General features: G+C 36.8%; 1 protein-coding gene across 1 annotated transcript in view; it reads right to left on the reverse strand.

The window, feature by feature from the left end:
• The window catches only part of MET (MET proto-oncogene, receptor tyrosine kinase), a 111829-nt gene that overhangs the window by 14087 nt on the left and 81186 nt on the right, over positions 1–16556 (reverse strand). Inside the window, exons 12-17 of the mRNA XM_059396524.1 lie at positions 11127–11273; positions 9376–9532; positions 9033–9173; positions 6274–6504; positions 3824–3904; positions 1745–1926 (exon numbers count right to left, since the gene is read on the reverse strand). Coding sequence (XP_059252507.1) covers positions 1745–1926; positions 3824–3904; positions 6274–6504; positions 9033–9173; positions 9376–9532; positions 11127–11273 — 939 coding nt within the window. The remainder of the gene's footprint in view (positions 1–1744; positions 1927–3823; positions 3905–6273; positions 6505–9032; positions 9174–9375; positions 9533–11126; positions 11274–16556) is intronic.

A 16556-nucleotide genomic window follows, 5' to 3' on the forward strand; every position in this document is an offset into this window, starting at 1 on the left:
ACCACTTTCTTTCTTTTTTTTTTAGATTTTATTTATTTAACAGAGAGACACAGTGAGAGAGGGAACGCAAGCAGGGCGAGTGGGTGAGGGAGAAGCAGGTTTCCCACTGAGCACGGAGCTAGATGCAGGGCGCAATCCCAGGCCCCTGCCATTATGACCTGAACCATCCAGGTGCCCCTGAATCACCTTCTTATACTATACACAAAAATAAACTCAAAGATAAAACACCTAAATGTGAAATAGGAAACCATCAAAATCCTAGAGGAGAACATAGGCAGCGAGCTCTTTGACTTTGGCCACAGCAACTTCTTACTGATATGTCTCAGGAAGTAACAGAAACAAAAGAAAAATGAACTATTCGGACTTCATCAAGATAAAAAGCTACTATACAGCAAAGGAAACAATCAACAAAACTAAGAGGCAACCAATGGGATGGTAGAAGATATTTGCAAGTGACATATTGGATTAAGAACTGGTATCCAAAAATCTATAAAAACTTAACCAAACTCATCATCCCCACATAAATAATCCAGTTAAGAAATGGGCAGAAGACATTAGCAGACATTTTTGCAGAGAAGACATACAAATGGCTAAAAGGCATATGAAAACATGCTCAACATCACTCATCATCAGGGAAATACAAATCAAAGCTACAATGAGATCCCTCCTTACACCTGTTGGAACAGGTAAAATTAACAACACTGTAAACAACAGATGTTAGTGAGGATGCGGAGAAAAAAGGAACCCACTTACACTGTGGGTGGGAATGCAAACTGGTGCAGCCACTCTGGGAAACAGTATGGAGGTTCCTCAAAAAGTTAAAAGTAGAACTATCCTATGACCCAGTGATTGCAATACTAGGTATTTATCCAAAATTTATTTATTATTTACTGGGTATATGTATCTAAGGTACAAAAAATACTGATTTGAAGGGGTACATGCATCTGATGTTTACAACAGCATTATCAACAACAGCCAAATAAAGGAAAGAGCCTAAATACACACACACACACACACACACACACACACACACACACGAATATTACTCAGCCATTAAAAAGAATGAAATTTGCCATTTGCCTTATGCAGATCTCCATGTGGATGGAACTAGAATATATTATGCTAAGTGAAAGAAGTCAATCAGAGAAAGATAAGTACCCTATGATTTTACTCACATGAGGAATTTAAGAAATGAAACAGATGACATTAGGGCAAAAAGCTGAAGCTGATGAGAAGTGGCATATGTGGCTATGTGGCAGAAAGTGTTCCAGGCAGATGGAACAGCAAATGCACAGGTCCTGAGTTAGGACAGTGGGTGGTAAGTTTGAAGAATACTAAGGGACTCATTTGTAATTAATTCTTCATTGTTTTGTCTTCTGGAGTTAAAACTCCATGTGGGTTGAAGCTCATTCTGCCTCTGTGCTTTGCTGTTTCTGGCACATGGTAGGGACTAAAAAATGATTAAATATACCTATCAGAGGGATGGTAGATCAAGGCAGCTTGCAGGACAGGTAAGAATCACTGTCCCTGGGAAACCCTTCTAGGTACCACTATCTTTCCACCAGGATAGGGGATCTTGAGGTGCAACTGGATTGAGTCAGGCCCTATATATCTGAATGGTAGAAACAATTTACATGTGTTTCTTTAACTAAATGCTTTTAAAAAGGTTCAAAACAGGAACATTTTGGAAGACTGGCTGGCTGACAGGTAGTTTACCAGTTAGTAAGCTTGGTAATATACTTACATGAGTTTCATTTCTAATGAAATTTCGAAGATCTCCATGTTTCATGTACGGTAGGACCACCAGTGGAGACCCCTCACTTCGAAGGCAGATTCCCAAGAGTGAAAGCACATTTGGATGACTGAAGTCTTTCATGATGATTCCCTCCGTCAGAAATTGGGAAACTTCGCCTATGTCAGTGATTCCTGAGAAATTCAGCAGTGGAGACATTAACTTCATTATGGACCAATAAATAATTCGTCAAGTTCAGATAGGAAGAGTTACAGAAAGTAAAACCACATGGATGAATCTTGTCCTGACACCCCATCCTCAGAGTGTTTTTTTATAATACATTTGAGTAAAAGATGTCACCCTGTAATGTGCCTTCAAGTCACCCCCAAACTCTAGCAGTTAATTTGTCTCATACAGAAAAAGAAGAGGGAAGTAGGCCAGTCCATTTCTGCTGTGGCTGTCTAGGGCAAGGGTCCGCAAACTTCTATAAAAAGCCAGAGAGTAAATATTTTTGGGCTTTGTGGGCCATATGGCCTCTGTCGCAAATACTCAACTCTTCCAGTGTAGTGCAAAAGCAGCCACAGACAATTATCTATGAAACAGTCACTGGACCATAGTTTTCTGGTACCTGGAATAGTGGGGTTTGAAGACCAATTGTCATACAGTATCTAAATAGACTTTTCTGGTATAACATTTTCTAATCATGTCCAGATAGAGATCCTGAGGGCCTTATCCACTAGTCAGCATTGATGAAAGGTTAATGACCTTTAATTTATTAATCTGACTAGTACAAGTGTCAGTGATGATTGAGATTATATATATATATATATATATATATATATATATATATATATATATATATAATTTTTTTTTTTAACAAAGCAATGCATTCTGAGACCTGGAAGTCCTCAGGTATTTGGAAGAGAGATTATGTGGATGGGAGAGAGATGAACACACACCAGGGACAAACAGGGATTTCCTGATGTTAGAATTGTTCTGAGTACAATGAGCACTGGTACCATTTTGTGAGGCAGATTTACTGATAATCCTTTACAGTTTATAGTTAGATTTCATATAAACTGTCCCTTTAATTACGTTGTGGTCAGACTTCCAACAAAATCAACCATATAGAACACTGTTCAGCATAGGGACTTATGTAAAAAAGGTTGGAAAACTTCTGTCAATAACATATTTTAGAAGAAAACCTTTTATTTGTGCACCAACAGCTTATTAATTCTGATAAAAATTTGTACTATAGCTGGTTAACACTTTTCAGGCTACTGCAAATTGTAAGCAGAAATTTAGCAATATAAGTAGAAAAAGCAAACACTGACTTGATGTGTGAGACCTGCCAGCAAAGGTGGAGCCAGGAAAGTTCTAGTAGGATGAGTACATGGAATTGTACAAGATTTATGACTCAATTATGGCTCCAGGTCATCAATAATCTTAATATGCATTAATATCTGGAGGCATTCCCTGTTTCTTAAACAGAGTATACATTCCATTTAATGAAGATTTTCTCAATAACATCTAAAATTTAAAAAAATTCTAGCATTAAAAGAGGTAAAATATGTATATTGTATATGTAGAATACCTTATTCCCCCCAAAAGGCAGATTAATGAGATATTGCCACATTTACGATTTCTCAGTTTCTGCCTACATATTTTTCTCCTATTTGTCTTTTTTCATTTTTAAGTCTTTTTAATGAAAGTTGTGGTAAAAAAATAATTATAGTAATTCTTTTCGGTAAAATGAGTCATTACTGCAGGATGTGCCAACATGGCTCCAATAGTTTCCATAAATGTCACTTGCAAAACAAATATTTTAAGCCAAACACAGTTAAATGACACTCAGTTCATCCAAGAACATCATTTCACCAAACTCTTATTTATGAGGGCTCTGAGAAATAATTTCTGAGGAAATATTTCAATAAGAATTTAGACGAACCAAATTTTCAGGATTAGACTCCTAATTCCAGCAGTAGCTGATTTTTCCACAAGGGAAAGTATAAATCAATATTTTATTATGAACTACTTAATAGTTAGTAAACCATGAAAGTGTACTCCATTGTTAAATTAAGTATCACTTACGATTCAAGGATTTCACAGCACAGTGAATTTTCTTGTCATCATTGTCCAACAAAGTCCCGTGATATACACACCCAAAATGTCCTACATGAAAGGGAATTTGGTTAGTGTTACATTACATTTATTTTTTATTTTTTTAAAAAAGATTTTTTTATTTATTTGACAGAGAGACCTCACAAGTAGGTTAGAGGCAGGCAGAGAGAGAGAGAGAAGCAGGCTCCTTGGTGAGTAGAGAGCCCGATGCAGGACTCGATCCCAGGACCCTGAGATCATGACCTGAGTGGAAGGCAGAGGCTTAACCCATTGAGCCACCCAGGCACCCAGTATTACATTACTTTTAATTAGGCAATTATCACTTGAAAAGCCCTTTATGGTTTTTATTTCCTTCTTTTTCCTACATGGCAAGAAAATACATTGTTTCTTATACTTTTGATTATTAGTACCACTGTGTATGTTTATAAAATATGAAGATGTAAGGTATTTTATCCTAAGATATAAACAATATGCTTATTCAGTACATGGTAAAAAAATTTAGGTGATATAACTGTCACTAAAGGCTAATACAGCAAAATATTCAACCACAGTGGACACTGAACACAAGAGTAACATCTGCCTTATAAAATAAATTTATTATTTCGGGGGCAGCTGGGTGGCTAAACTGGTTATGCATCCTGACTCCTGATTTCAGCTCAGGTCATAATCTCAGGGTCATGAGACTAAGCCGTGCATTGGGCTCTTGCTGACCGCAGAATTTGTTTACGATTCTCTCTCTCTCTCTCTCTCTCTGACCCTCCCCACCGTGCACACTTGCATGCTCTTTCTCTAAATTAAATAAATAAGTCTTAAAAAAAGAAATTCATTATTTTTAAGGATCAAATAATATCTTTAAAAAGTGAAAATAAAGTTTTATCTCCCGAAGAAATACAATAAAAGAAGCTCCCTCTATTCCAGTAAACTAAACTGAAATAAAAATGTCACCATTAGAAATAAGATTAGCATTATAGAATACGGATTTTCCCCATTAGTCACCGGTTAATACGTAATCCAGGTTGGCAGAAACTGAAAGCCAACTGCCCAAATGAAGCAAATTCAGTCTGAATCATTTCATCTAGTTCTCTCTGGCTTTAGCCACATCACTTTCCAATGGTAGCCTTTCATCTAGTGGCAGTAATTTTCCCCAGTGGTGCCAAATGTCTGGTAGCTGTGTAAGTCACTCATTAATTAGTTCATCCATCCAGCCAAGATTCCCTGAGTTCCTAGTATGTGTCAGGCATTAGCTTACCCTTTTAATGTAAAGATGAATAAAATAAAACCTATGCTCTTGAGGGTTCATTTTCTACTGGGAAAAATATAGAAATAATACTTAATATTTACAGAATCACTAATGGTTACTACTTCCTAAGAGAAATAATTGACATTTTAGCCCCTTTACTGATGAAAATTAAAAATTCTAATTTTATAATGTATAGAATTAGAACATAATTGGGGAGGCCACATTACCTAAAACTGGCTCAATTTCTGGGATTTATAGGCTAGAAATAGAACTGTATATTACTCTGATGTAAAACAGGTTAACAGTGCAACTACTATTCAGGAAAGGAAACATGCTAAGCATTAAAATCTGGAATTTGTTGTAGAAGAATGTGTGGATGCTATCACAGGAAAATGGGAAAGCTGTGTGTTCATCGAAGGCAGACTGTCCCATCAGCTTCTGTTGCACCACGCTGACAGATGCCTGCTACCTTTTGCAGCACATATAGAATAAAAAAGATCAGAGGCCATTCAGTATCAATGGCAAAAGCTTTTTAGAAAAAAAAAAAAAAAAAAAAGAAGAAGAACGTAGTTCATTCCCTGGCTTCTGGTTGCTTTCTTTTCCTGCTAAATATTTCCTCCAACACTGTGTATGCAAGCTGTTACTGCTGCTCCGGCTGGCTTATTACAAATATTCATCCTCTTTGTATAAAGAAATTGGAGTGCATTGTAGAGATGATATATGTTGCTTCAGATCAGGGGAATGCTATAAATTCCATCTTTTGATGCTGTCCAGCAGTGTACAAACTGCTATAAACCAGAACTTGATAGATTTAGTCACTGTTCTCAGCGTAAAGAAAGACTAGAGGAAGATATGAGTAAAAATATTGGAACTTAATGATTTTCATAGACAAATGCACCTTCCAAGAAACTATAGTTGCCATTATGAAAAAGATGAGGAAAGAATGTGATTTATTTTTCATATGTTTAGGAGATTATCAAGTTGGCTCCCTGCACAGGGGCAAATCCCCATGGATATGATTTGTAGGGCCCTCTTTCTGCAGAACAGAAATCAAGTGCACTTGTTATCACTGCCTTGTCAGCTGCTTTCACCATTGTCTAAGCTCCTAATCTGCAAAGGCAGAAGATAAAATGCTTACTGGAAAACTGTATTTAACAGAGAGTTGAGTGGAAATACTTACCTCTTCCTATGACTTCATTGAAATGCACAATCAGGCTACTTGGCCCAATCACTACGTGCTGGACTGCCTGGACCAGTTCTGGATTTAGAGCACTGAGGTCAATGTGGACAGTATTTTGCAATAATGGACTGGATATATCAGAGTCCCCACTAGTAAGCATAGGGGACAGGTCCGTCAGAGGATACTGTACTTGTCTGCATGATCCATTCTGGGATGAGTTAGGAAACTGGTCTGCAAGATAAAGCAAAGTTATTAAAAACAAAGCGAAAACTCAGTAGAGACTACAAGAGGGCAACAAATTAAGTTGATAATGAAGTCTGGATTTTATAATTTAAGGAATGGTAGTTTTATCATTGAATGAGGCTAGAAAAAGGCTTTACGAAAGAATTGGGTTAATAAAAATGATAATTTGGGAAAAGGTACTGGCTTACATATACAAGAGTTGGAACAAAATGTTTATAAATTTTCTTTTAAATAAACTAAGCATTAACTTTGAAACCTTGTTTATTCTCATTTCCTTAGACATTTATCTTTTAAAATATAGCAAAAAGCCATGCTTGAGATTTATTTTTTAATATTCTATATTCTTAAGATTGGGAAGCAGCAAAAGTAGTTTGCTTTTGAGAGAATAGTGTTCATTAGTAGAATTAATTAATATTGCTCAACATCTATATGGATTTCTGGCCAAGGAAAAGTATAGTATAGTGAAATTAGAAATATATAAATGGTTAAATTTTCGGAATTGAAGGCTTTTCACATTAGTGGTAAATTCTCCCCTGCATGTTGATGACAGCAGATATAATGGGATCTCCATTCAGAGAAGCCTAGGATTGGGTTAGTGTGCCATCCCTACTGCTTAATTGAGGGACTTGGAAAGGGATCAGCATTCTTTCTACATTGATCTTTACAACCAAAACTCTCTAAGAGTCTCAGGCAAGGTTCTCTACTGTAAGATGAAGCTTTTTCATAAGAAATTATGGGGTGAAGATAAATTTCTTAGTGAGAAAGAGGGCAGAGAAGCCACCAGCTGCATTGCTCTTTCCACTGGGAATCCAAACATAACAAGGAGACGGCATCATCTCTGCAACTGATATGAAGACGGACAAGGCAGGGTGTTGAAATATATCAGTATAAAACATGGGAAGAGGCGAGAGGGTTTGGAAGGGTCCCTGTTGGCACTAAAAGATAATATAGCTTGTTTGCAAATGGCCAGGAAAATCAGAACCTGAGAGTGGGGCATAAAAAGAAAGTTGATGGTACTCTATTTTTAATCCACTGAGCCACCCAGGCTCCCCCTACTCTGACTATTCTTAACCCTGTTTAAGCATTTTTAGTATTTACCATAGTGGACAGCTTAGTTATTGTCAATTTGGCTAAAGCAGCAAATCTCAACAGTGGTTCCACAAAAGCTTTGGGGGCCACTTATAATTATAGTAACTAACTGGAGATAAGACAGATACATCCTTACAGGAAGGATGCAGAAACTCAGGTGGGCACCTGGAATGTTGGATGGGCCAGGGAAGAAAGAAGCCTAGCTGGGTGCCTGGGTTCCTTTACCAGGCTCTGTCTGCTTCCATGCTTGAAGGTTCAGTGGAGGAAAGGTAATGAAACTCAAGCTTCTCAGCAATGTTGAGAGAGGTTTGTTCAATAACAAGGTTGAAGGATTAGATTAGCTTTAAAAAGAATTACTTGTGAATTGTAATGACTCAGATTAGAGCTATTAAGTGTCAAACATAAAATACTAATAGATGTAAATTTCCAAGCTATAAGCTGGGTTTGATTTGTTCATGTTGTTAAGGGCATGGATTTTCAAAGGCAAATGGAGCCATGTGGGCAAAGACAGTATTTATATGTATCTCTATAGAACTAATATAAGCTTCAAAAATTAAGAGGCAGTGAAGGTTGAAAAAGTTAAAATATGAAGTGCCTCATTGCTCTTGTACTTGTTTTGATGACCAATTTCTAGTTTTCCAGTATCTCCAACCATCTGTGACTCATTTTATTTGTCTAATGGTAAATATTCAACCAGGGAAGGGCTTGTACCTGACTCACGTCCTGGAACTTCTAAAGATAATGAAGCAGATACAATACAGACATTTTGCTTTTACCAGGAGATTTGAAGTAAAACAATGTGAAATTCTCTGGTTAACCTGACCAGTATTAGGCCTAGTGTCTTGCAAAGCAGATGGTGCTGACCACTCCTTTTTAAATGGCATAATTGAAGGTTTTTATTGGATAAGACTCAGAATATATTCAAGTCCTAGAATGTTGGTGGGTAAAAGGCTGTGTACTGACAGCTCATTGAGAATCCTTTAAAGGGATAGTAAAGGTAGAAATTAAATGCTTGAGGATTAACAGGTTAAAAAAAAAAGTATCAGTGTCCACTTATATTTAAATAAATATAAGGTTTGTATCTTAAAGATTCCTGGGTTGTTAAAGAGTGCTTCACAGTTTCTTAGCATTGAATTCAGATGATGAAGACCTTACCTTTGCAAAAATGATTTTTAAAATTAAAATTTTTGTGAAAGGAAAACTTAAAGACTTTAAAGATCTAATGCAATATGTAAACGATTCCATTTAAAAATAAGAGCCTTATAATTCTGTGTCAAATTAAATACTTCTTAGGCCAAAGAAGATGTAAATACTTCTTTTTTATTTTTATAAAAACTTATTAAGGCAAAACCAAAAATAAAAAACAATGCCACAACCCACTGAGGTATATGTATAGGTATTTCTTAGAACGATAAACTGAAATATACCTTCTGGAAAAGTAGCTCGGTAGTCTACAGATTCATTTGAAACCATTTCTGTAGTTGGGCTTACACTTCGGGCACTTACAAGCCTATCCAAATGAGGAGTGTGTACTCTTGCATCATAGCGAACTAATTCACTGCCCAGATCTTAAAACAGAGAGAGAGAAAGAGCTTGTTAAAGACTTGGCTATCATGGGTCCCAGTAGACCTTGACCCAGTAACCAGAACTCATGGGTTTGTGGATTGCATTTAAGACAACACACATGAATTGATGGCAATTTTAAATTGTAATGACTGTTTACTCGATGTAACTTTTTAAAGCAAATAGTAACAACAACAAAAAGTGCACCTTTAATTTGCTTTCTCCTTTTCAGCCACAGGAAAAGCCCAAGTAATAATAAGACTATTAATGATATTGAGATAACACCAACAATCAATCCTGTGAAATTCTGATCTGGTTGAACAATTACTTTTCCAAGGATGGTTGAAGAAACTGCTTGCTTCCACTAAAAATGACAAATACAGAAAAACAAGAATTTAGCCATGATAAATACAAAATGTACTACACAGGTTGAATCACTCTCCTTGGACCCCAGTACTAGCTGGTTATTAATGTTCTAGAAGTGGCATAATTGCCTTCAGAGCAGTAAGATAGTCCTTAATTCTGTTTCAGTGTTCAAATAATTAAGGGCTACTGATCCCTAAAGTACTTATATGACACTTAGCTGTTTGTACTTATAACTAAGTATTAGGGATGAAAAGATAAATAAAATCCAGTTTTTGATCTTGAGGAACTAAATTATAGAGAGGGAGACAAATATATAAATAAGTGATAACACAATATGAAATGCACCTTAGAAGTATGAATAATCAGTAAGAAACAGACCACTGGACATTCACTCTATCTTGAAGGGCTAGGTAGGGGGCAGAGAAGACTTTTTATAAGAGGTAAATAATCACATGGAATAATAAAGTTGCAAAATATTTTTATTCTAGTTTTGAGACAAAGAAGAAATCTTTGAGGATCCTTCTGGCTTTAAAATGGTTTGATTTTTAGGATTTATGGTCCTTTAGAACTTCAAACTCTGGTATCATGATTCAGCTTTAAATTTTAGAATATTTTTGTATTTTCTTATTTCATTACTCTCTCCCCTCCATTTTATAACTTTTTAGAAGACCTCAGGAACCCTTTAAAATTAACTCATTCTTGGATAAACAAAATGTGGTCTATCCATCTGATAGAATATTACTTAGCCTTAAAAATAATGAAGTTCTGACACATACTAGAACACGTATGAACCATGAAAACATGCTTAGTAAAATAAGCCAGACACACAAGGACAAATACTGTATGATTCCACTTATATGAAATATTTAGAATAGGCAAATTCATAAAGACAGAAAATAGATTAGAGGTTACCCAGGGCTGGGGAAGAGGAGGGAATATGATAGGATGGCTTAATGGTTCCAAGGTTCCTCTTTGGGGTGATGAAAAAATTTGAGAATTAGTGGTGATGGCTGAAGAATACTGTGAATGTAATTAATGTCATGGAATTGTACACTAAAAAACAGCTAAAATGGCAAATTTTATGATACACATACTTTGCCATAATTTAAAAAATTAATAAGGTAATACACTCAAAACCAGTGAACTGTACACTTTAAGTGTATGAGTTGTATGGTGCAACATGAAAGAAGTTAATATATAATAGTTTAAGTCCTATTTTACTTTGTTCTTGCATTTGAGGTCACTGTCAGGATCAGCAGTATGTTGGCTCTGGCCTCCTAAGAAGTGTGGGGAGGGTACACTGGGATGTGCCCTTATCCCTCCTGAGAGTTACAATAAATTTTGGCAAAAGCGGGGGATGATGGAAAGGGAGTGTGGTTAGGAAGGACTTTTGAGATCTACTCTCTGGAGCTTGGGAAGGAGACAGTGCAACAAAACCTCACTAATTCTAAAATAACAACTAAGAATCGAGGCTGAGCTGATGAGCCAAAGCCAACACACAAATGAGCTTTAATGATTTATTTTAAGCCTGCAAGTGACATAATTACACTGGCATCTTTATTTACATCATGAGAGAAATGCAGGAATCCCACCTCTATATTTAGCTCGTTGTTCAACTTCAGCAGGTCATTGGGGACCTTGCATAAAACGGCTTCAGAATCTGAGTATATAGTCTCACAGCTCTTATTTCCAACTTTTAACACTTCACCTTTAACTGCTTCAGGGTCAATATCATTTCCCTGAAAGGAAAAAAGAGGTTGTTAACACTTCCCAGTTTTTCAGGAATGCTAACAATTGTGAAAGAACATAAATATACTGCAAACATAGGCCACATTGTTTGCCAAGGCATATGATTTTATGATACTCATTTTTGTGGGATTTGGGTAGTTGCAAGAGAGCATGGCCATTTTGGGGTACTAATTAGGATTCACAGCAAAGAGCTTTTTATTATTTTTTTAGATTTACAAGTAATCTCTACAGTCAACATGGGGCTCGAACTTACAACCCTGAGATCAAGAGTTGTATGCTTCACAGACTGAGTCAGCCAAGTGCCCTTACAGCTTTTCTATACAAATCCGATTTTAGAGCAAAGGAGAGATTTTTGTTCCACACCCTTCCAGCCAATGACCTCTTACGCATAATCAGCTTGTTTTTTTTTTAAACTAGAAGAAATATCTTAAACATTTTATTTTTACAACTGACAATTCAGTATATGGTCTATCTTATTATTATATTCAGTTATATAAAGAATGAATCATTGAACACTACATCAAAAACTAACCGAACATAACCACCTTATTAATGTCTTTAGGGGGTATCAGTGGTTGGCAAAAAGGAAATACTAAGAGATTCAGTTGTTCCACTAATACTGCCTCATGCAATGACACAGAACCTTGGTTTTACTTTTAGAATCGTATTGAAAGAGCTTTCCAAAATAGTGATATCTGGGGCCCATCTCCAGAGATTCTGAACTAATTGATCTATGTTAATGTATTCCTTTTGTGTTTGAGTTGGGCAGTTTCTTTTCATCCTACCTGAGAAGCTGAATCTTACATATGAGTAAATTCATTTTTACAGAAATTCCTGTGAGATGCCATATAACTAAACCTCATTAGGATTTGAGAGCATGATTACATTATTTTGAACACTTAGTTACATGAGTATTTAAAAAAAATGCAACTAGACATACTTAGTTAATGAAGTAACTATTAGGAATTTTAAAAAAACCAATATTTTGTTGAAGAAACCAATGATTAGCCTTGGGAAAGAAGTGAAAATGTAGGCACAACTTCTCATATCAAGACTTAATGAATACAGTTGTTTATTGAAAGTTAAAAGGAGAGTATATCAAAACATATTACTATTTTTCTTATGGACAAAGAGCAGCCAGTAATAACAACAGTACTGCTACTGTGTTTTATGTGATCTTTAGTACTTGGCAAACTGCTTTTATGTACATTGTCTTACACGGATTTCAGTAGATTGGTAGGTCAGAAGTCATTCTGGGAAAAGAAGTTAAAAGAAAATACTTCTTTCTAAAATGAATCCGGAGTCTAAGAAAAAAAATGCATAGAGATGAACCCTATCCTTCTGTTTTTTAGATATTTCTAGAGGCAGTATGTGTATGTCATTGAACCAGGTCAGCCACACAGGGCAATTCAACATAAAAACACATAAATCTAACAGGTCACTTTGGGGCTCCAAATGACAACTTGTTGGTTAGGTCTGACGAGGGGTAAGGCACTCACTCACGTATTGGAGGGAATTCAGGGAATGACAAAGAAAAGAGATTAAAGAGTGGCAGGGCTTGATTTATGAGGGAATGACTAAAATGTGTCTTGCTTGCTTAGATGATAACCAGGGCTGGGGGAAGGGATGAACATACTGCATTTGCCTTCCAATACTCCTCCTTTTAGGCACAGGTCTCCTTGGATGTGCATAAAGGCTTCCACTAAAACAAAAACAGGCCACTCAGCTAACACCGAACCCCTTTTCATTTGTGTCTAGTAGGGAACATATAAATCGTGACATACAAGTAATTACTATCAGCTTTGTATGTGTAATTGTTTTAAAAGTTTACCACCCAAGATGTCACAAAAGGGATACGGGCCATCTACTACTATATGCAGAGGGCTCTGAATCAGAAAAAAGTAAAAATAGATAGAGGGTCCTTTTTTTTTTTTAAAGATTTTATTTATTTATTTGACAGAAATCACAAGTAGGCAGAGAGGCAGGCAGAGAGAGGGGGGAGCACTGAACAGAGAGCCCGATGTGGGGCTCAATCCCAGGACCCTGAGATCATGACCTGGGCTAAAGGCAGAGGCTTTATTTTTTTTTTTATTTTTATTTTTTTTAGATTTTTATTTATTTATTTGACAGAGAGAGATCACAAGTAGGCAGAGAGGCAGATGACAGAGAGATAGAGAGGAGGAAGCAGGTTCCCTGCTGAGCAGAGAGCCCGATGTGGGACTGGATCCCAGGACCCTGGGATCATGACCCGAGCCGAAGGCAGAGGTTTTAACCCACTGAGCCACCCAGGCGCCCAAGGCAGAGGCTTTAATCCACTGAGCCACCCAGGGGCCACAGATAGAGGGTACTTTTTGTCATTTAAAATAAACATATCTTTATGGAGTTGTGGGAAAAATGCATATGTTTAGGACTTTTTAAATTTACTTTTAATTTTTTAATATTAACTATTATTAAAATAGAACATATAAATTAGCTCAGTTCCCCAGTCATTAAAATGGCAATATACTCTTTTAAATAAAGCAGCGCAGGAAAAACTTTCTGGTCTTTAATCCCCAACACAAATAGAGCATTTTAGAATTATAATTATCTCATTTTATCTTGTAAGGATAGCCCCCCGAGGTAGATATTATTGTCATTCCAGCTTTATGCATTGAGAACTAAGGTTCAAGAAGGGACTAGGTCATGAGGCAAATCAAATTTCATCTGATACAAAATCTGCTTATCATTTACTCTGTGTTAGACACTATTCTAGTTACTAAGAATATAAAGGTAAACAAGAGGTTTTTCTTTTCACTGTAATGTTAAAATAAATACTTTTCTAAAGCGAAAACTAATTACTCCTAATGTGTTATGTTAGGATGTCCCTTATTCCTTTCATCTCCAACTCTGGCCAGGGGTGACTCGGTGTTTCTATCCAGGATTCAGGCCTGGGGACCCATGTCTGTGCTGGTTACAGAACACAGTAGATGGTGACAGTAGGTAGAATTGGAAAACAGCATAATAGCAGGAGGGATCTTACAAGATTTCAGATATCCAGGTGGCCACAAGATTGAGTCTGGGAAAGCCAGCTAAAGCAATGAGGTGCAGGTTGGTAGAGGACCCAGAGAGGCAACAGTCCAGGGAGGTCCGCAAACAGAAAGTCAGCGCGAGTTGGTGCTGATAGGGTCAGAAGGGGGAGATTTACACTTCCTCCAGAGGATATGAGTCCCTCTGTTTAGAGACTAGGCAAAAGAACCTTCACAGAAGCCTTCAAAACGGAGTTCCAGGGACGCCTGGGTGGCTCAGTTGGTTGGACGACTGCCTTCGGCTCAGGTCATGATCCCGGAGTCCCGGGATCGAGTCCCGCATCGGGCTCCCGGCTGCATGGGGAGTCTGCTTCTCCCTCTGACCTCCTCGCTCATGCTCTCTCTCACTGTCTCTCTCTCTCTCAAATAAATAAATAAAATCTTAAAAACAAACAAATAAATAAATAAATAAAATCTTAAAAAAAAAAAAAAAACGGAGTTCCACAGGATATTAATAAGCATTTGCAAAAATTTCCTGGTCATTTGGGAAAAGCTGCATGAACGAAATTAAAATGGTTTCTTCATTGCCAGCTGGGGCACTGTAAAACTACTAATCTTCCTGCACCCCCCACCCCCACCCATTTTCCTGATTTAGCTCATTTTTCCAGACTGTACCTCTGAAGCATCGCGATGACCATATACATCAATATGCTCCAAAATAACATAAATCCCCAGGTCAGTGTCAGGTAGTCTTTGTTCCAGCATTACATACTGTACTTCTCTACCTTCCATAAAATATGCTCACGCACAAATGTCACATAATAAGATAATTATGGAAAAAAGTAGGGTTTCTTTACAAATATCTAAAAATCAATTCTGCTTAAGGAATTTAGAGCTATCTCACCTAAAGAATTGTATAGATTATATACCATACGATATATACCATATGATAGAAAATTTTGTCTGTTATGAAAGGTATTTTGGTATATATTAAATGAAAGTTGATATGAAAATCTACTGTAAAGATGAGATTTGGAATCGAGAGATGTGAGTCCTAGTCCTGCTATTTGCTCTGTAAGACAAATCACCCAAGCTTTCTAAGCCTATGTTTACTTATCTGTAAATGGGGATAATCATTACTGGACCTCTAAACCACATGGGTCCATATGAGTCTGAAATGAAATAATATACATCAAAGTACTATGTTGACTAATCTTCCAAAAATATGTGAGCTGCTATTGACATAAACATTGTGTCCTGGTGTGTACTCCAAAGGAGGTGTCTACTTTTGAGGACCACTGTCCACAATTTGTCCTGACTAACTTGAAATCGTGGCCATAAACTACCTCCCACATCAATGGGATTTCTGGTTCATTCTGAGGGATAATTGATCCTTGGTCTCTGTTACATTTTTATTGATCCAAACTTGGCTGACCCTCTTGGTCATGGTGTACTGCTGACTGAGGCAATTCCCACAACTAGGGCTGGGGACTATCACAATCTCTTTTTAGCCAGGGAATTTCTGTAGGCATGGCTGATTGAGGACCATGAACTCTCGGCAATAAGGAACAACTTCTCTCTAAACACATAATTCTCTCCATAGCTTTCACTGATGGAATACAAACCTACTTCACACTCATGTTTTGAACAGTAATTGGACAAGCACAACATGAAATAAAATGGCATTCTTTCTTTTGATAAAAACAGTGCACTGCATGTCTAGAAGAGGACTTTTCTCATAAGGTTTGCTTTTGTTTCTATCCCAAGTGAGGCAGAGGTTTTAATGTGATCAACTTTAGAAACTGATAAAGGGTTAAATAGCTGTCACATAATCTTTTCTTACACCTTAGATTTCCTCATGTATAAAGAAAATGGACTATGGGAGACTGAATGATGATACCAAAATAATCCCCCTAAATCACCCTTTTCTCCCCAAACTGTCATTCTGTGACATGACAGATATTATACACTTGTTTGAGAAAAGAGTCATAGAGAAAAAAAGAAAGTGTTTTGTGTCTGTTTCCAGAGACTCCCTTGGGCCATGCTGGGAAGAGCATTGAAAGGCTGAGGATGATGTCAAATCATGTTTTTTTAGGTCCAACAATTTTGAAGGACATTGAATAATTGGTATTTAATTTACAGAAAAAGAAGTTTTCACTTCTATATAAGACTGTGCTTGGAAGGGTAGATAAAGGACCATTTATTTCTAATCCTTCCATCAGAGATAGAGGAAGAGAAATATAGAGTTTATCTGGGCGTAAAAACATT

This window comes from Mustela nigripes, chromosome 4 (genome assembly GCF_022355385.1).
Source record: "Mustela nigripes isolate SB6536 chromosome 4, MUSNIG.SB6536, whole genome shotgun sequence".
In the NCBI taxonomy this organism is placed as follows: domain Eukaryota; kingdom Metazoa; phylum Chordata; class Mammalia; order Carnivora; family Mustelidae; genus Mustela; species Mustela nigripes.